Below are 21,228 nucleotides of genomic sequence, written 5' to 3'. Positions count from 1 at the left end.
TTATTTAAACTCATGGGAACAAAAAGGAGTTATCTTGGCTCTCCCCTGATAGTAACAACACCCCTCACAATTCACTGTGTTGTTGCACTTCTCAACTAATTACCTATAGAATAGAGAATGCAGGCTGGGCATGGTGGCTCATGCCTGTAATCCCAGCACTGTGGGAGGCTGAGGTGGATGAATCACCTGAGGTCTGGAGTTCAAGACCAGCCTGGCTGACATGGCAAAACCCTGTCTTCACTAAAAATACAGAAATTAGCTGGGCATAGTGGTGGGCGCCCGTAGTCCCAGCTACTCATGAGGCTGAGGCATGATAATCGCTTGAACCCTGGAGGTGGAGGTTGCAGTGAGCCAAGATTGCACCACTGTACTCCAGCCTGGGTGACAGAGAGACACCGTCTCAAAAAAAAGAAAAAAAAAAGAATAGAGAATGCAATCTAGGAGGACTCCATGCTTAGAATACTTTGGTCTTATGAAAACATGATGTTTTGGAGTGTGGCTATGATACTTAAATCTAATATATGTTTAGTAAATATCCAGATAGGAGCCTATTCTGTTCTGTGTACTTTGCTGGTGCTGATGACTAGCATGTATAAAAATAGCTAATATTATTTAGCACTGCTTCTATGCCAGGCGCAATATTAAGGTGGGTATTTTGTTGTCCTCATTTCTCACATGAGGAAACTTAGGCTCGGAGGCTGAGTACTTGCCCCCAAACTCACAGTGCTTAGCTCCTCTCAGTTCCCTGCATTTCAGTGAAATCAGACATGGGGCAGTAGGGGTGATAGGGGAAAGTGATGATGGTCATAAAACACCTAGACCTATACCTTTTTGTTTATATCTAGTCATCATTTAGCTCAAGTTTTCCTTAACTTCTGGCAGCAGAGTATACCTAATAGTATAATTAGTCTTTAATTAAGAAGCAGCCTTGACACAGACACCCTAGTCTCTAATGTGTGGTTGCATAAGGCCTCCTGCTCCCTGTACCTGGACTCTCATCTCTCTGATGGTCACTTGGCTGGCTCTGTCCTGTCCTTACGGTTTCAGCTCCTCCACAAAGCCCAGTCATTGCCTACCATGAATGGGGAGATCTTATCTCTTTTTCTCACTCACTCCGTGAGGGACAGAACCTTGTCCATCCTGTTTGCTGCCCTTTTTCCAGATCTGGGGTGGTCCCTGGAACATGGCAGCACTCAAGAAAGATGTGTTAAAGGAATGAGTGAGTTCTTTCTTCCAGGCCAGGACTGATGCTTCATGATATGCTCCCAATCAAACCTCTTAGACTCCAACATAACTGACCAGGGACCAGATTAGACAAACAATTCTGATATTTGTGGGTTTGATTTACTTAAATCCTCACTGGGGTCCAAGAGCACCCTTTGCCAGCTCCTATAGATTAAGCAGCAGTATGTAGAATGGCCAATGAAAAGTCAAGGTCACAGAGTAGCTGGACAAAGGCTTAGAAGAAACAATGCAGTGACCAAAGTTAATGTTTGGTGCCTTTAACCTCTATTTTTGGTGAGTGGCCTTTTCCCTAATGATTTGTTCCTCCAATCATTGAGCCCTTCTCTGTGGTAGGTCCTGTGCTAGGTCTTGGAAATAAAAACAATAAGAAACTTTTTGCTCTTGAGGAGCAGAGTTCATGGGGAAGACAAAGCCATGAACAACTGATTAACAATAGACAGAGCTAAGTATAGTAGAAAATGTGCACATAAAATGTAGCAGAAATACAGAGCAGAGATGAAGACCACATAGGGCACTAAGTGGCAGGTTCACAGAAGATGTGATCTTTAACCCGTGGCATTTTAGGCAAGGGAGCCAACATGTGCAAAGGCAAAATTAGCATGAAAGGGCATGACATATTCTAACAACAGGGAGAAGTTAGTTCTATGTGACTGAAGCTCAGGGCACTTTTTATGGGGGAGGACAGGAGTTGATACAAAAAGGAGGTTGGGGGCAGATGTGAAGGATTCTATATGTGGGCCTGAAGTTGGAACTTTTTCCCTGATTGGAAAGCAATCAGGTCTTTAAACATGCATGTGGCCTGATTGATTTTGCGTTTTACAAACACCTTTGGTGGCAACTTGAAGTGGTATATAAATTAGCCCAGGAGCCAGATAGAGGAGTGCCTGACCCAAAGCGATGGGCTGGAGAAGGGGGGATGATTGGAAAGTTATTTTAAAGGTAGACTTGGCAGAATCAAATGCACATTCTGTCAGAAATGATTCAATGTAGTGCAACAGGGAAAGAGTAGCCAAGCGTGGTGGCACATACTTGTAGTCCCAGCTGCTTGGGAGGCTGAAGTGGGAGGATTGATTGTGCCCAGGAGATCGAGGCTGCAGTGACCTGTGATTGTGCCACTGCATTCCATCCTGGTTGGCAGAGTGAGACCTTGTCTCAAAAAAAAAAAAAAAAAAAAAAAGATTTGAGAAGAATATCAGAATGTAATTTGAATATCTAGGTAGATAATGTCTCCAAAATCTTTTAGCAGGAGAAGATTGAATTTACTGAATCCTTTAGATGACTACTAAGACATATATTAGCACTCCAGTTTGCATCTCAGTAATTTAAAAAAAAATCCAAAGAGGCCGGGCGTGGTGGCTCACGCTTGTAATCCCAGCACTTTGGGAGGCCGAGGCGAGTGGATCACGAGGTCAGGAGATAGAGACCACAGTGAAACCCCATCTCTACTAAAAATACAAAAAATTAGCCAGGCGTGGTGGCGGGCACCTGTAGTCCCAGCTATTCGGAGAGGCTGAAGCAGGAGAATGGCGTGAACCCGGGAGGCGGAGCTTGCAGTGAGCTGAGATTGAGCCACTGCACTCCAGCCTGGGTGAAAAAGCGAGACTCCATCTCAAAAAAAAAAAAAAAAAAAAAAAAAAAAAAAAAATCCAAAGAATCAACCATCAAGGAGCAGATACTTTTCTGGGACAAAGAGGCTTCTCCATTTTTGAAATGATGTTGCCTACTCATCTGTTAGTCACCCTTGCGTCAGGGCCGTGTTCAGAGAGATGTCCAGGCCTGGTATGAGGCTGCTAGAGCCTTCCTTGCTTTCCCTTTTGTGATCTTTGAGTCAGGGTGGGAAGGATGACTAGGGTAAGCCCCGGCTGAAGCATGCACAGGGATGGTGGGGTAGAGATGATGTTTCAGGACAGCCCTCCACGGCCAAGCCACACGTTAAATTGTTTGGGGAGTAGTCATAAAAATTAATGCTGTTGTCATGGTTTCATTTTGATTTTTATCAGCTGGATTTGGATGAGGCTTCATTGTCATATACTTAATGTTTGTGCTCAGATCTTTGGCAAACCAATATTTTTCCATGACTTTTTGACAGTTATTTTTTTCAATAATGAATAATAAAGTGAGATTTATGGTCTGTATATGATAATGTTTGTCTTATTTTGACTTTTCTTTTCTAGACAGTAAAGGCCTTATAATTAGATTTTCCCTGTGCCAAAACATTGCTGCAAAACCATCTCCCTGAAAAAACATTTCTTTGCTTCCTTAGGAGCTGGCGTCATCTTATTTTGATTTGGAAGTTTTTTCATATGTCAGGAAATGAAACAAAAATTTATCTTGAATATGAATTCTTAACAAGAAAGAAATTAACTTTTGCCGAAAAATTAAACTAGAAGGGAAAATGAGAAGAAACATCTTTGAAATGCTGATGATTCCATTGTCTTTTTAAATTCCAATTTCTGTCAAACTTCAGTGAGCAATATAGGAAACTCCCTTTTCCACCTTGTTGCAAAAGAGCTTATTTTATTCTTGTTGCTACTCCTACCAGTTTTATGTTGAACTCTTTGAAATACCCAGGAGACTGAACTAGAACTTATGGACTGCACCCTATTTCTCATATAGTTAACCAACTAATGGCCTAACTCAGTGGATTCTGCCCCATTGCTGGTAAGTGGCAACCACCGGCCAGGTGCCATCTGTGGGGGTACAAGGACAGGTGAAGCTGAACTGCCCTTCTCCTGAGGCCACATCTGCAGTTGGTGCTATGCCAGGAGAGTCTTGAAGAAGTTACACGTGTCCATTGACAGTGCTTTCTCTTTGGAGTGCTCTTAAAAAAATAACCGTTGATAGAATCGCTTATTGCTAATGGCAAAACATCACAGAAAGCTAATTGCAAAAACAGTCACACTCACTACATCCGTGGCCTCCCCTAATGATATGTGGAAACACCTTCCCTTTCCTACAGTAGCAACAGTGGCCAAATTCTCTGTACAACCCGGAGAATTTTCCTATCTGAGTCATAACTGAAGAGCTGCTCCTAGAATCAGATTCCAGATCCAGCCACCCTTGTCCCCATCATCTCCACTCTTATTTCCACCACCATCTTCATCCAATACTTTCCATTGAGCACTAACAAATATGTGCAACTGAAGGATACTACATAATATCTCAGAGAAGTGTATCTATTTAAAACAGAGACAACAGGCTTCTTCTAAAGTATTGAGCCAACATCACTTACAGCAATCCAGACAACAGAGTGAAATAATCGTTCTGTCTCAGCCTTTCTTGATATCATGGGAAGAGTGTAGGCATTTCTTTCCGGTGTATTTTTGTATCACATGAACAGCACCTTCTTCTAAGTTGTGATACATTGGTTATGGGTGATTGTTACTCTGTGCAGTATCATGAGCATGGAGGAATTTCTTCTGTCTACTGATGGTGACCTTTTGTTGTTTTGAATATACGGGTCTGCTCAGCTTCAATATGAAATGGAATGTGTATTTCGAAAACTGGCCTGAGCGAATATTTGGGCCTTGAGTTTTTGTCAAGAAGCAATGTGGGGAGGTTTGAGGAAAGGTTCTTCTAAGTCTGTGATGTCAAATGATGAGATTGTCTGTCACCGACCCATGTGTTGAAGTATTGTTTCCTCACCTGATCTAACTCAAGACTCTTCTCTACTCCCTTTCAAGAAGTACAGAAACGAACTGAGAACTGGTTGTGTTAGGGGCTCCACCAAAAGTTTCCTTGGCAGTAGAGCCTTGAATTTCTTCCCCACCGGCAGCTAAGGCTTCTCTAAAAGGAATTACCATCACCTTGAAATAACTTCCTGTGTACACTCATAGGAAGAGTGTACACTTTGCTGAGGTGGACCGTACTTGTGGTTTTCATTAGGAAGTGAAAGTTTATGTGGCCTACATGTGTGAGCCCACTCTATACTAGGGATAGCAGCGGTGTGGTGCTCTAGGGGCAGAGGCCTGGGGTGTCACACAGACCTTGCTGGAATCCTAGCATTGCCATCTATTTGCTGTTTGGCTTTTTCAAACCTCCTTCTAAAAAAAGTGACAAAATTGTTATAATACTAAACTATTTGGGTTGTTGTAAATTTTAAGAACAACAGCAGTTGCTACCATATATTGAGCACTTAGGTTACGTCAGGTACCCTGCCAAGAAAAGATCATAAGCAATGTCACTTCATTTCCATCATAATACATGAAGTAGTTTGGATGTGGTTTGTTCCCACCAAAGCTCATGTGGAAGTCTAATTGCCACTGCATCTTGGGAGGTGGGGCCCAGTAGGAAGTGTTTGGGTCATGGGGGCGGGTTCCTCATGAATAGATCAATGCTGTCTCCCAGGAGTGAGTTCTCAATCTCAAGGGAATGGATTAGTCCCCATGAGAGTGGGTTGTTATAAAGTGAGGTTCTTCCTCCTCTTTGGTCCCTCTTTGCCTGCACCTGCTTCTCCTTCCACTTCTCTGCCATGTTATGATGCAGCACAAAAGCCCTCACCAGCAACTGATGCCGGTGCCTAGGGCTTGGACTTATCAGTCATCAGAATTGTGAGTGAGCCAAATAAACCTCTTTTCTTTATCAATTGCCTAGTCTCAGTATTCTGTTATAGCAACACAAAATGGACTAAACCAATTAGGGATTGTTATTTCCACATGAAGATGAGGAAACCGAGGTGGTATTATCACCCCTGGCAACACAGCTAATGAGTGGCCTCAGGCTTCTATTCCAGGTCTGCCAACTCCAGATTCTGTGAGAGATTATGCAAAATCAGAGTCACTCCTAGTGCAGTCAGTGCTTAACAAGTGTTCATTCTCTTTCCTCCCAGGTGCATCTTGTAGCTTTGATAAATCTCTGATTTCTTAATAAATTTTTATATGTAACATTCTATACGGCAGGAGGTCTGTCATACTGCCCTCATGTGGCTCATTTGGGTAATAGTGGTTTTTTTTTTAAGTTTAATGCAAAATATGTGTTATTTAAAATGTGTCTCTAAAGTCACCTAAATCTGTGGATACTTTTGGAGTTTGTATGATTCTATAACCTCAGTGTATAAGAAATGGCACTTTTTCTTTTCTACTGTCCACTTTAATGCCTAACTCTGAGCCCTCACTTGGCTGGGCAGATACTTAACTTCAGTTACTCTAGTAACTTCTACCCTGTCTTTGCCAAGATCCCCCATTCCATCTGTTGTCTTGGAAGAGAAACCTTCTCTTCACTGGTATTGTACATAATGAAACTTTATTTCACCATCCTGTCAAGAAGGGAAGAATTTTTTTCACAATTATTTTTTCCATCTAATGCTCTGTTTACAGAGACATTTATCAATCACTGGAGAAATACTCAGCTTTCACGCTTAAGAAAGAGATATTATTGCCAGAGAGTAGAATGTTAATTCATTTTCCAGTTTAAATTGCAGAATTTTTTTTTCCAAGAGGAAAAGTAAAAGGTCAGTTTTTGTCCCCACTTATAAGGAGCATTGTCACTAAGTGAAATTCACTTAGTTTTCTCTTCATGCATGGGGAGGGTCCCAGCTTCCGTGGACTCATTCTCCCATGCTATACAAAGTTACACAGGTGTATTTAAAGTTTAGTGGATTATTTAGCATAGGGATCTCTCCAAAGCGCTTATCATTGAGGGACTGCCTTGTTTTCCAGTGGCCCTCTCCATGGAGGATTTAAAGGTAGATATGCGTCACACTGGGCCTTAGTTATGTCTGAATAATGAAAGGCTGTGTCAGTGGGAAAAGGGAATTTAGGGTGGGAAAAGGCAAGGAATTTTCTTTTTTTTATTATTTAAGCACCATTTAATAACAATGTACATACAGTTTCTGTTCTTAAATGTATTTAAGAGTTAACATCATCCTCATGCCAAGACCTTACTGTGTTTCAGATAACGGAGGGCAGACTTTGGCAGGGGGTAATAACTGGCCCCTTCGAGGAAGAAAATGGAGCCTGTGGGAAGGAGGTGTCCGAGGGGTGGGCTTTGTGGCAAGCCCCTTGCTGAAGCAGAAGGGCGTGAAGAACCGGGAGCTCATCCACATCTCTGACTGGCTGCCAACACTTGTGAAACTGGCCAGGGGACACACCAATGGCACAAAGCCTCTGGATGGATTTGACGTGTGGAAAACCATCAGGTACCTACATCCTGCCCTTTTTCCTCCCAGGACAGAAACTCCAAGAGCAGCCTGACTCCACTGAGCAAGAATGATAGCTTTTGTGTTAAAACGATAGTTCAGCTTACAAATACATGATTTTAAAGAAAAATAAATGCCTTTAGAGACAATGTAAGTATATATATTTTTAAATTATAAATTTGAGATTGTGAGCCTGTGTTTTATGTGAAGAACAAGATTGTCCTCAGCCCATCGCCCTCCATGGAATGTCTTTGAAGCTGCGAAGTTTTGCTAGAAGTAGGCTAGGGTAGCTTCCTGCAGGGGGTCAGGGGACTTGTCCTATTGTCTGCTAGAAGAATGGAGGACAAAATAGCAGGGAAAAAGCTGGAGTAGGAACTAGAGATATGTTTATTTCCATTTATTAGCAAGTATCTAACAAGCACCTACTATGTGCCATACCTTCATCTAGATACTGAGAAATTAGGAATGAACAAGTCAGTCAAGATCTTGCCTCTCAGGAAGCTGTATTCTAGTTGGGGGAGAAAGATGTTGGACAAATGAACACACAGATGCGCAAGATGACTGCCAGTGGTGATAAGTGCCAGGAAGGCAAAAAAGTATGTTGCGATAGATAGAGCTGGCTGATGTGAAGGAGATACATCAGGGAGCAGGACCCAGACTCAGATTTGGAAATTGTGGTGTTCTTTTTCCCGTTTAACCCCCCACAGTCTAGAGCAATAGCCCCCAAGGTTGGGAGGCACATGCCTTAGAGGATGCAAGATGTTCCCTTGGAGTACAGGAAGAAAATTTCAATCTTGTATTTATAGTAATATCTAATTTCATCTCATCCTTTTTTAAGTATATGTTTTATAAGACACATAATATATTAGTAGACTCGTACATAAATCTAATTTATAAATAAATATGCATATGTAAGAGGTATTATTTTTATGGGTGGAATGACAATTGTCTAGTGCAATGGTTTTCAACCTCTGTTTGGTGTTATAGCTCTGTTTGGGGATAGCAGCTGATTGACTGTCCCTTAGTGGCCAGGGGGAGAGGACTTCCTCAGGCCGTCTCTTCATCCCACTCCAGGTATCCCAGCTCAAGAATAGTAGGTTTCAGGTCTCTAGTTATAGGAAATACACAATGGAATATTTAGGAGCAAAAAGCCATGATGTATTTAACATACCCTCAAATGCTTCAGAAAAAAATTGTGTGTGTGTGTGTGTGTGTGTGTGTGTATATGTACATGTATGTGTACAGAGAGAATTCAAATGGACTGCAAAATTAAATAAAAGAATATAGGTAAGGTGCATAGGTATTCTTTTGTTATGTCTTATTTTTGCAACTTTTTGTAAATTTGAAATTATTTCCAAATAAAAGTGTTCTAAAAATAGGAAGGTCTGACAGCACTGCACCCACATTTCCAGAAGGCCAACAACTGACTAGAATCAAATAGCTGCTGCCTTCTGTAGATGAAGTATCCACTCTTCAAATCTTCAATCTATTGTTCCCAGTTCCAGTACAGGCCCACTGCACTCATTTATGTTACCTGCTAAGTAGGCATGTAAGTTTATAGTCCATGCTGAGCATAATCATAGTATTCAACACTCTGGAAATACCACACTTCAACTAATTTCCAGTTGCAAAATACATAGATTATTTCTTATCTTTTTATGTTATCAATTTTTCTGTAATTAATAATTAATGTTAAAAAAATAGTAGGGTTCAGCAGCCTAAGATTAGTTTTTACAAAGGAAGTTGGATAGCTATTCAAGTTTAAACATTAAAGTTTAAAGTCCTGTGAGTTCAGGAATGGATAGAAGAAGTGTTCAGCCAGGCCGCTCAATCTCTCACAACATGGAGTCTATCGGTTCCTCTCTAATGGGCCTCACCCAGAAGGGTGAGACTAGGCAAGGTCTTCATCTCTTACAAACCCAAGGGAAAATCTGATTTAATTAGCTTTATAACCTTCTTTCAATTATTTTGCAACTCAAAGTTCCATGTTTTCCTTGGAGAATCTATTAAATTTTAAAGATCACTTTTGAAGCAGCAACATTTGTAGTATTGGGTAGCCATTTGTTCACCATTTCTAAACATTGTTTTGGTTCTTATGAGTCACATTATTTTCATATTATTTTAAAATCCTCACTAGCCTCAAATTGTTTCCTCTTATTCTTGCCTGAAAAGTCGATCTGTCAATTTGGAGACAATGATCAGTTTATGATTTGTCATTTCGAGAACACTCTGCAGCATCCAAGTCACAGAAAAAGTAATGCCACTCAACAGCTAAGCTGAGAAACAAAGCAATAAAACCTTTTCTCTCACCCGAAATTTTGAAGCTTTGTGCTCATTATTTGCTCATTCATATGAGATGACTTTTTTTCTTTTTCTTTGAAACATTTTTGCCTCTATCCATCATCTAAACTTGATATGTTAAATTTAAATTTAATTTCCCCAAGTGTGAGTACTATATGTCATTGTAGATAATTTGCAAACTACAAAAAATAAAAATAATTGGCTGGGCATGGTGGCTCACTCCTGTAATCCCAGCACTTTGGGAGACCGAGGTGGGTGGACCACCTGAGGTCAGGAGTTCAAGACCAGCCTGGCCAACATGGTGAAACCCCATCTCTACTAAAAATATAAAAACTAGCCGGGTGTGGTGGTGGGCACCTGTAATCCCAGCTACTCAGGAGGCTGAGGCAGGAGAATTGTTTGAACCCAGGAGATGGAGGTTGCAGTGAGCCGACACAGTGCCACTGCACTCCAGCCTCGGTGACAGAGTAAGACTCTGTCTCAAAAAAAAAAAAAAAAAAAAAAATCACTCAAATCTTGCCTAGAAACAAATACTATAAACATTTTGTCATATTTCCTTAGAATTTTTCTTTTCAGCATTTTTTTACTACATCTCTTTTCCTTATTTAACAGACAATTGGTTTTTGATTTTGTCATCCAAGAAACTTACTGCAAACACTATTTCAGTCACTGCACATTCGATTGCATGGATATACCTTGATATACTTAACCATTCCCTTGACTTTCTTTTTTAGTTTTTTAAAACAATAGCTCTGAAATGAACTCTTTCTACATGAACCTTTGTCTACATTTTGGACCTTTTGCTTTAGATATAAATAATTTGAAATTAAATCATTGAGCTAAAGAAAGTGACCAGTGTTGGGGCTTGAAAAACAATACTCCAAACTGGAGGCCCCAGAAGCAGCTTCTACAACAGAAGTTTTTCTCTGACCTCCTCCTGCTCTCTTGTCTCTCAGTCTCATTTTTTCCTGCAGTAAGCCATGGAAACTAGAATCCTTCTTCCCCAAGGCAGGTCATAGAAACCAGAACCCCTTATCCCCAGGGCTAATCATAAAACCTAGAAATATTATTCTAATTTTCCCTCTGCCCTATTTGTGTAAAAAGTGGCCATAAAAAATTTATCTGGCCTAACTTGTTTAACTGTAGGTCATAACACTCCCATACTCCTATTCCAGAGCGGGTCCTACCCTACACCCAGAAGGAAGGAATGCATGCCCAGAGAGGCCAAAAAGAATCCAGACAGACAGACAGACAGACCTTGCTGGGTTTCCCCACTCAGGCTATTAGCATTAGAGCATCCCCTTTTGTCCAATCATATTTCTACATGGCTGTCCATACTTTGTTAAACCTATACATAAAAATTAACGATTTCCTCTATATCTTTGGGTCTTCATTCTAAAGTCTCCTATGTATACACATTAAATACATTTGTATGCCTTTTCTCCTGTTAGTTCACCTTTTGTGAGTTGATTTTTCAGTGAACTTTCAGAGGGCCAAGGGTGGTCCCTACATGATTTTAAAAGCATTTGATAAACATTACCAAACTGCTTTCTAAAAAGGCTGTATCAATGTACTCTTGTACAGGTGTAGAAAGTGCTCATCTTCCTCATAGCTTTTCCTTATCAAGCTTTTTAAAAAGTCTTTGCTAATATTGCAGACAAAATGGTCTTGTATTAACTTGATTTTTTATTATTATGGAGATGTTTAATTTTTATATTCCATTTGTATTTTCTCTTTTGAAAGTATTCATTCCATGTGCTTTTACACTTATTTTACTGAAAAGTGGGTGTTTTTTGTGGATTTGTTTACTCCTTTATGTCAGGTTTTTTGACTGTTGTATTTCTTGCAAATATTTTTCCTTTTTTTTTGTCTTTTTATTTTGTTGATGTCTTCTACATGGATGTCTTTACCATGTTTATTTGTCAATGAAATGGTTTTCTCTTGCTTTTTTGTTCAGAAATCTTTTTCTCAGCTTCAAATGTGCTAAATATCTATATTTTCTTCTAGGCATTGTGGTTTGAGTTTCTTCCATGTATTTCTTTTTTCTTTTTTCTTTTTAAGACAGAGTCTTGCTCTGTCACCCAGACTGGAGTGCAGTGATACGATCTTGGCTCACTGCAGTCTCTGCCTCCTGGGTTCAAGCAATTCTCATGTCTCAGCTTCCTGAGTAGTTGGAATTACAGGTATGCATCAACATGCCCAGCTAATTTTTGTATTTTTAATAGAAACTGGGTTTTGCCATGTTGGTCCAACTGGTCTTGAACTACTGGCCTCAAGTGATCCACCTGCCTTGGCCTCCCAAAGCGCTGGAATTACAGGTGTGAGCCATTGCGCTCAGCCATAATTCTTAAATTGTTGCAAGATGGTGTGCGTGTTATGTGAGGTCAGTATCTAAATCAGAGGAGTAATTTTTTTTGCAGTTTTTTAAGATTATAGGCCTCTTTGAGACCGATGAAAACTATGAACTTACAGGAAAAAAGTACCTAAACATAGGCACAAAAATCTGGATATTATCTATTTTATGATATTAGAAATTGATTACACATTCTTTTCTAAAACATTCTTTACAAGCCTATGCCCCTTTTCCTCATTTTAATGCAAAACTTAATGCCCACTTCATGGTAAAAAGGAAATGAAACAAAAATTTCCAAGCAAAGCAAATCTTGAACTTTAATTCAGGTTATCATCAACTTTCAATATAAAGGCTGTAGAGGTTTGGCTTGGAGTAGGAGAAAGCTTTGAGTGATTTGAGATGGCAACATTTGTGGCATGCTTGATATCCAATTATTTTTGATTTTTGTTTTGTTTTGTTTTGGTGGCAAAAATGTTGTAAACCCTGGCTTGCATAAGGACATAATAGCACCTGGAATCAAAGCTTTATAGGACATTTTGCCAGGTGAGGGTAGGATTGAATCGAAAAATAGTTGAATTCATTTTGAGTCCCAAATTTACTGAGGTTATTATCTTTGGCAAAGTTCACATCATTGATGGTTGTCCATATAGCTAAATTTTGGATTATAAATGCATGTTTCAACCTTAAGATTATGTTGATCAGAAGTAACCTTTAAGAGTTTGGCTCATGTTTGCTTCTGACTGCAGAGAAATTGGGAAAAGTCTAATCACTCTTAGCTCCAAATTGCATATCTTTCTTTGATGTTAGCACGTTCCCCTAGCGGCCAGTCTCTTATGGAACAGGGGCACATTGTTCTTCAGTAGCATACATAGTGGTGACTGCAGGGCTTTAACCAAAAGATATGGCCAAAATTATTGTCCAAGTAGGCTAAATCATGAGATAATGGGCTTTCTTTTTTTTTTTATTTAAAAGTAAAATTTATGCCCAAAGTTTGATCATACATTTCAAGACTTGTTTTCTGGAAATTCAGCAAATTTCTGTTTAGAAAGCAAAAAACTGCTCTTATTCTGTTCCCATTGCTTGAGAAAAATTCCTGAAATAATAATTCCGCCTCGAGCCTAATGAAGTTGGTGCCTCTCGCAGCATTAGGCAAGTTCAGAATCGGTGGCAGAACATTTGGCACCCCTGCCTGCTGATACAGAAATCGCCCAGTCACATTGACGTCTGGTGTGTCTTTTCCAAAGCAGCAAAAACAAATAGACAGCCAAATGTCAGAGACACCCGATCTGTGCCCAGAGGTCTGAAACTTTTTTCCAGAAATGGAAATACCACTTTTGAGATGATGGTAGTTTTTGAAAATTTGAAGAGGCTCATGAAATAGGAATGCCAGTAACGGATGAAAAACAGTTGTCTGTGCTGAGAGCATCAGAAGTTTTATTAGCTGTATAGTTACAAATGTCTCCTAGGACTGCTTCAAAATATTAAAATGTTAGAAGAAATAGTAGTTCTGGAGTGGGTGACATTATTTACAATAGGAGCTCCTTCGACTGCTTCAGTTTTTCTTCTTTCCAAGCCACAGACCATGTTTGCCATTTCTAGGGGACATAACTTCTCTAAGCTCTTTCCAATTCTGTGTAGTTTTTCCGCTTTTCAGCTCAATAAGCAGCCTATAGGTTGTTTGAAGACATTTCATAAGGTTGATTGACAAAAAGGAAAACCAAAGGATTAAAACTTTGCAAGTTTCTTTTTAATTATTTTATCTTTAATTAAACAATGTAAAACATAAGCAGACCAGGCGTGGTGGCTCACGCCTATAATCCCAGCACTATGGGAGGCCGAGGAGGGAGGATTGCTTGAGCCCAGGAGTTCGAGACCAGCCTGGGCAACATAGCAAAACCCTGTCTCTACAAAAAATACGAAAATTAGCTGGGTGTGTTGGCACACACCTGTAGTCCCAGCTACTCAGGAGGCTGAGGCAGGAGTTCGCTTGAGCCCAGGAGCTTGAGGCTGCAGTGAGTTGTGTTCATGCCACTGCACTCCAGCCTGGGCAACAGAGCAAGATCCTGTTTCAGGAAAAAAAAAAAAAAAAGCAATCTCCTGATCATAATGGTAGGAATTTTTTTTTATCATCAATGGGAAACACTTTAAGATGTCATAACATGACAGTGGTGACAACTGAGTATTAAAATATCTTAAAAACTTAATATGTTATTATAAAGACTTTTCCCCCACTATCAATATCATTTCAAGAAGAAAGTTAAAGGAAAAACAAATCTTTTCACCTCAATTTTATGGATGCCATGAAGCCAAATAAAGCATGATGGTCCATGAGCTAAATGTTAACCTCTGATCTAAAATGGATACTTCAAGGAAAAAAAAAAAAAACATAAAATGATACTGCATTCCACATACTAACAAGAGAACTCAGACTAATTATTGAATAATATTTCTCTTTTCACTGACTTACGGCACTATTTTAGGTTTTAAGTTCTTATGAGTACTGTGATCTGTCTTGGGGCCCCCTGTTTTAGCCCACTGACTTATCTGTTCTCATGCTGGCATCTGACTATTAATCATTGTTTTTTTCGAGTATATTTAAATATCTGGTAGAAATGGTTATCAGCCTCTCCTTCGTTATATTGTCTTTATAAAATTTTCTTGACAAGTCTCACTTTTTAATTTTTCTTGGTGAACTCTAGAATTATTTTGTTAAATTAAAAGAAAAGCTTCTCAAAAATTATACTGAGTGAGATTAAGCCTGTAAATTAATCTGGCAATAATGTACATATTCATGCTTTTCACTTGGACACTTAAAGTTGTCCCCCAGCTCACTAATGCTCTTTTTATTTAAAAAAAATCTGTTTTCTCTTTATTTCATTTTGGACAGTTTCTATTGCTAAGCCTTTAAGGTTTTTGATTTTTTTCTCAATGTCTGATCTTTCATCAATTTCATGCAATGTATTTTTCATCTCACGCATTGTAGCTTTCACTTCTTGAAGCTCCACTTGGGTCTTTTTAATATCCTCCCTGTAACTACTTAACTTCCTGAACATATAGAATACAGTTATAATAAATAATGTCCCCTGCTAATTCCAACATCTATATCACTTCTCAGTTGGTTTTGATTGATTATTCTCCTCATTATACAGGTCATATTGCCATCTCTTTTGGTCTTTGATTCAATGCCAAGCATTGTACATTTTACCCTGTTGAGTGCTGGATATTTTTGTATTCTTGTAAAGCTTCTAGCCAGGCAGGGCATGGTGGCTCACACCTGTAATCCCAGCACTTTGGGAAGCCAAGGCGGGTGGATCACCTGAGGTCAAGAGTTCAAGACTAGCCTGGCCAACATGGTGAAACCCTGTCTCTACTAAAAATATAAAAATTAGCTGAGCATGGTGGCGGGCGCCTGTGATCCCAGCTACTCGGGTGGCTGAGGCAGGAGAATCGCTTGAACCCTGGAGGCAGAGGTTGCAGTGATCCGAGATCGTACCACTGCACTCCAGCCTGGGCGACAGAGTGAGACTCTGCCTCAAAAAAAAATAAATAAATAAAAATAAAGCTTCTGGCTTTGTTCTGAGATGCAGTTAAGTTATTTGGAAACAGTTTGATCGTTTTGAGCATTGCTTTTAGGATTTATTAGACAACTCCAGAGTAGTGCTCAGTCTACAGTTAATTATACTCCACTACTGAGTCAAACCCTCTCTAGTCAAACCCTCTCACAGCAGCCTGTGAGTTTTTCAAGGCTGGCTGATGGGAACGGGTACTGTTTCCAACCCTGTGTGAATGCTAAGCACTCTTCCCCTTAATCCTTTCAGGCAGTTCTTTCCCGTGTTGTGAGTAGTTCACTCACAGGCATCTTTTTCTAAGGCAGTGGTCCCCAAATTCTCTGGCACCAGGGACTGGTTTTGTGAGAGACAATTTTTCCACCGACCAGGGTTGGTGGGGGGATGGTTTCAGGATGCAACTTCCACCTCAGATCATCAGGCATTAGTTAGATTCTCATAAGAAGCATACACCCTAGATCCCTCGCATGCTCAGTTCACAGTAGGGTTCTCACTCCTATGAGGATTTAATGCTGCCACTAATCTGACAGGAAGCAGAGCTCAGGCAATAAATGTTGCTGGTCCACCGCTCACCTCCTGCTGTGAGGTCCAGTTCCTAATAGGCCACAGACAGGTACCGGTCCACAGTCTTTGTTGAGGAACCCCTGCTCTAAGGGGATCCTCTGCAGATTTCCAGGATTCTCATTCTGTGCAGCTTTCTCTTCTCTGGTCCTCTGTCCTAAGAGCTCAAGCTCCCTTGGTCTCTCTGGACTCAGCTCTGTCTGCTCAACTCAAGGAATCCACTGGGCTACATTTCAGTTGCTCTTCCCTGCACCAGGGGCTTAGAAATTCTCTCAAGGCAGTAAACTGGGCAATGATGAAAAACTCACCTGCTTTTTTTTCCATCTTGCAATAATCATTGTTCTTTGCCTGATATCCAGTGTTTTGAATATGATTTTAAATATTCTGTCCATTTTTCTTTGGGTTGTTTTAGGCAAGAGGGTTAAGTAAATCTAATTTGGCTGGAAGCAGAAGTATCCAAAGAAAAATTTATTGTGCCTTTACTTTCTTTACCAATATTTTCTTGCTTATTTCTCATTTTCAAGTGTTTTAAATTCAGTCTAGCAGTACAAACTCAGTTTTTTGCAATACAATATTTTAAATCTTATAACTCTTCTTCCAAAGCAACTTGCTTCTTCATTCTACTTTGTAATCACATGTAGTGAAATTTTATATATATATGTTTAATTATGTTTAATGTTACCAACATTTTTATTTATAAATTTCCCTTTCCTTAGTTCTTAAGTTTAATTAATCTTTTGATTAGTTGATTAATATTTTAAAGTAATTTTTCAGTAGAGGTACATAAATGGTGAGTTCTCCCAAATTTTTCATATGAAAGAATGTATTTCTATTACCATCAAACATAAATGATAATATAGGCCAGGCGCAGTGGCTCATGCCTGTAATCCCAATACTTTGGGAGCCTGAGGCAGGCAGATCACTTGAGGTCAGGAGTTCGAGACCAGCCTGGCCAACCTGGTGAAACCCTGCCTCTACTAAAAGTACAAAAGTTGACTGGGTGTGGTGGCATGCACCTGTAGTCCCAGCTACTTGGGAGACTGAGGCAGGAGCATTGCTTGAACCCATGAGGTGGAAGTTGCAGTGAGCCGAGATTGTACCACCACACTTCAGCCTGGGTAAAAGAGCGAGACTCTGTCTCAAAAAAAAAAAAAAAAATTAGTAATATAAATAATTATTGTTAAAAATGGAAGAATGTATTTATTTCATCTTTCAATCATGATACTTACCGATAATGTTGGCATAAATTCCACCTTGTCAAATACCAAAACTACAATCCTGTCTTGTTTTTGTTTGCCTTTACCTGGTTCACTTTGCTATAATAGTACTCACCAGTAGACAATAAACTAACGTCTACAGCATCTTGAGCAGAAAGGATTTAACAAGAATTCTGCATATTATTAATATTATTTATGTTTGAATGTAATATGTTGAATGTATTTATGTTTGAATGTTAGAATATTAATATTATTTATGTTTGAATGTAATTATTTATGTTTGAATTCTTTCATATGAAAGAATGTATTCTATGCGGAATGGTGCAAATGGTGATTTTTTTCGTTGACCCATGTATTTAGAAGTGCATTGTTTAGTTTCCAAATTTTGGGTTTTTCCCTAGTTAAATTATTGATTTCTAGTTTATTTCAGTTGTGGTTTTGAGGACCACAAATAATTGAAATGCTTTTTACTATTTCAATTATTATTATTATTTTTTAACAGAGACAAGGTCTCAATTTGGCACCCGGACTAGAGTGCAGTGGTGCAATCATAGCTCACTGCAACTTCTGCCTCCTGAGCTCAAGCAATCCTTCCACCCCAGCCTCCCAAGTAGCTGGCACTACAGGCATGTACTGCTACACCCAGCTAATTTTTAAATTTTTATTTTGTAGAGGTGGGGTCTCACTATGTTGCCTCAGCTGGTCTCAAACTCCTGGGCTCAAGCAATCCTCCTGCCTCAGCCTCCCAAAACGCTGGGATTACAGGTGTGAGCCATCACTCCTGGACTAATTCTTTTAAATTTGGGACTTGGCCTAGTAGATGGTCTTTCTTGTTGTCCAAATCAGGTGTAATTGAAAAGAATGTGTATTCTGTAGTTGTTAAGTATAGTGTTAGGTTTTTCTTTATGATCCAGTCTGTAATGTTTTATTTTAGTAGATGAGTTTATACATATTTATAAATATTTTTATTTCTATTCTTAGTTTCATCATTGTTTTGTTACATTTACTTTTTATCTTTGACCTTTTATTTAGTAGTTCTTTAATATTTAGAACAATTTATATTTTATCCTACTGTTCATCATTATATAAATATCTTTATATAATTCCTTAGTCCCTTTTTTCTTACTTAGGTTCCACTATTTGGTTTGTCACCTTTAAATGACATCTTCAGCTTCTACTTATTACCTGTAAGGAAATCAAGCAACTTATGTAACTTTATTCATTCTCTTCCAGTTTTGTGATTTAAGTAGTGTTATTCCTACTTTATCAGAGCATGTAATATGTAATACTGTTCTCTCTTTATCAACAATTTTTAGTTTTAGATCTACAATAATATATTCAATACTGACCACTCATCCACTTCTAAAGTGTTCACAATTATCTCTTAGCTGGAGGAATTCATCCTTGAATAGATTTCTCAGGATTCTTTGAATTCTTGCATGTTTATTAAAACATTTTCCACAACCTTGATAATTGAACACCAGCCCAACCAGTTAAAATAAAACCCTTGTCCCACACTTTCTTGCTTTGAGTTTCTTGAAAATGTTACCGTCATCTTTACTTGTTTTCTATGTTACTGTTGATAAGTCTAATATCAGCCTGATTTTATTCCTTTGCAAGTGACTTTGTGTTTTTTGTCTGGGCACCGAGAAGATTTTTTATTATCACTATTATTATAGTTATGATTTAAAATCTAAGAATTTTTCCAGATGTGTCGCAAAGGTGACCCTACTATGTCAGTTTCCTCAGATACAAAGTGAGTTATTTCACTTTGTATATTCAGATCTTCTTTTATTTCACAGTTTTTAAAAATTACAGTTTTAAATATTCCACTGTTTTGTTTTTCTTCTTCAGGAACTCCCAATTATAGGTATTATTGAATCTTCTTTTTGTAAATTTTGTTTCTGTCATTTTCTCTCGTATCCTCTTTGCCTCTTTATTTTTTCTTTATTTTGAATTAATTATCTTTTCTCTTTGAATTTCTATTCTCTACATGCTTTCACATAGAGAATGTCATGTATAATGTTTTGTCATTTCTAAGATTTTGTCCTTTTATTCCCAGTTCCTTTCCTTTAAAAAGTGTGATGTCTGAGTTTTACAATTTCTGAATCATGGTTGTTGTTTCTTTAATATTGGCAGTTGATGATTTCATTATATTTAATTCATGTTGAAATATCCTGTAACAGTTTTCCTCTGCCTTATGACCGTTCTTCCGTAGTAGGAGAATGTTTTCATTTGCCAAAGTTTTGAATTCTCATTTTCTAATTTTTTTAACTCATATGGTAACTTTGCATAGATGCTGAGTTCTTTTTGGTTTTGTTCATGTTTATGTATGTTGGCTTTTCCTGGATCTAAGATAGCAGGCAATCCGTAGGAGTGGGATTTGGACAATTTCATTTACTTCAGATGCTTCAAGAGCACTGTCTATTGCTACAGTGAAGTGTAGTTTCTTTGCTAAATGTAGCCCCTTTCTTTTTGGTCTGCCTTCTCATGATTCTCTGATACTGTGTTGTTGTAATAGAACCCTGATCTTGGGCCATGTTCTTCTTCCCTTTACCATCCATCTTCCAAAGGACACTTGTTCTTCAGCTGCTCCTCTGTCAGCATCTCAGCTGCCCAAGGCAGCCACTCTTGTCCTGCACACTTCCTTATCCAAGCCACTTCCTTGGACTCCCTTTCGACTCCCCACTAGCCAGTGCTTTGATCTGTCAGGTATGAGACCTCTATCAACATTTTGTCCCTTGGGTGCGACCTTCTCTTTCAGGAGTTTACCTTATCAGACATTATTTGAGTCCTTTCCCCTTGATATGGTTTGGCTGTGTCCCCACCCAAATCTCATCTTGAATTCCCATGTGTTGTGGGGAGGGACCCAGTGGGAGGTAATTGAATCATGGGGAAGGTCTTTCCCATGCTGTTCTCATGATAGTGAATAGGTCTCACAAGATCTGATGGTAATATAAGGGGGAATTTCCCTGCACAAGCTCTCGTTTTGCCTGCTGCCATCTATGTAAAACGTGACTTGCTCCTCCTTGCCTTCTACCATGACTGTAAGGCCTCCCCAGCCATGTGAAACTGTAAGTCCAAATAAACCTCTTTCTTTGGTAAATTACCCAGTCTTGGGTATGTCTTTATCCGCAGCATGAAAACAGACTAATACAGTAAATTGGTCCAGTAGAGTGGGGCGCTGATGAAAAGATACCTGAAAATGTGGAAGCAGCTTTGGACCTGGGTAATAGGCAGAGGTTGGAACAGTTTGGAGGACTCAGAAGAAGACAGGAAAATGTGGGAAAGTTTGGGACCTCCTAGAGGTTTGTTGAATGGCTTTGCCCAAAATGCTGATAGCAATATAGACAATAAAGTCCAGGCTGAGGTGGTCTCAGATGGAGATGAGGAACTTGTTGGGAACTGGAGCAAAGGTGACTCTTGCTATGTTTTAACAAAGAGACTGGCAACATTTTGCCCCTGCCCTAGAGATTTGTGGAACTTTGAATTTGAGAGAGATGATTGAGGGTATCTGGCAGAAGAAATTTCTAAGCAGTAAAGCATTCAAGAGGTTATTTGGGTTCTGTTAAAGGCATTCAATTTTATAAGGGAAGCAGAGCATAAAAGTTTGGATAATTTGCAGCCTGACAACGTGATGGAAAAGAAAATACCATTTTCTGAGGAGAAATTCAAGCAGGCTGCAGAAATTTGCATAAGTAATCAGGAGCCAAATGTTGATTCCCAAGACAATGGGAAAAATGTCTCCAGGGCATGTCAGAGGTCTTCATGGCAGCCCCTCCTATAACAGGACTGGAGGCCTAGGAGCAAAAAGTGGTTTCAGGGGCCAGGCCTAGGGTCCCTGTGCTG

At 39.2% G+C, this 21,228-nt stretch overlaps 1 protein-coding gene across 2 annotated transcripts in view; it reads left to right on the top strand.

Annotated features, from left to right (window-relative positions):
- The window catches only part of ARSB (arylsulfatase B), a 193,133-nt gene that overhangs the window by 85,953 nt on the left and 85,952 nt on the right, over positions 1–21,228 (top strand). For both annotated transcript variants that reach the window (XM_055297911.2, XM_055297912.2), the window contains exon 5: positions 7,138–7,381. In XM_055297911.2, the coding sequence (XP_055153886.1) occupies positions 7,138–7,381 (244 nt within the window). The remainder of the gene's footprint in view (positions 1–7,137; positions 7,382–21,228) is intronic.

The sequence above is a fragment of the Symphalangus syndactylus genome, chromosome 11, assembly GCF_028878055.3.
Source record: "Symphalangus syndactylus isolate Jambi chromosome 11, NHGRI_mSymSyn1-v2.1_pri, whole genome shotgun sequence".
Lineage (NCBI taxonomy): Eukaryota > Metazoa > Chordata > Mammalia > Primates > Hylobatidae > Symphalangus > Symphalangus syndactylus.
Note: the sequence above shows the minus strand (reverse complement) of the source record. Positions and strands in the feature narration are given on the sequence as shown.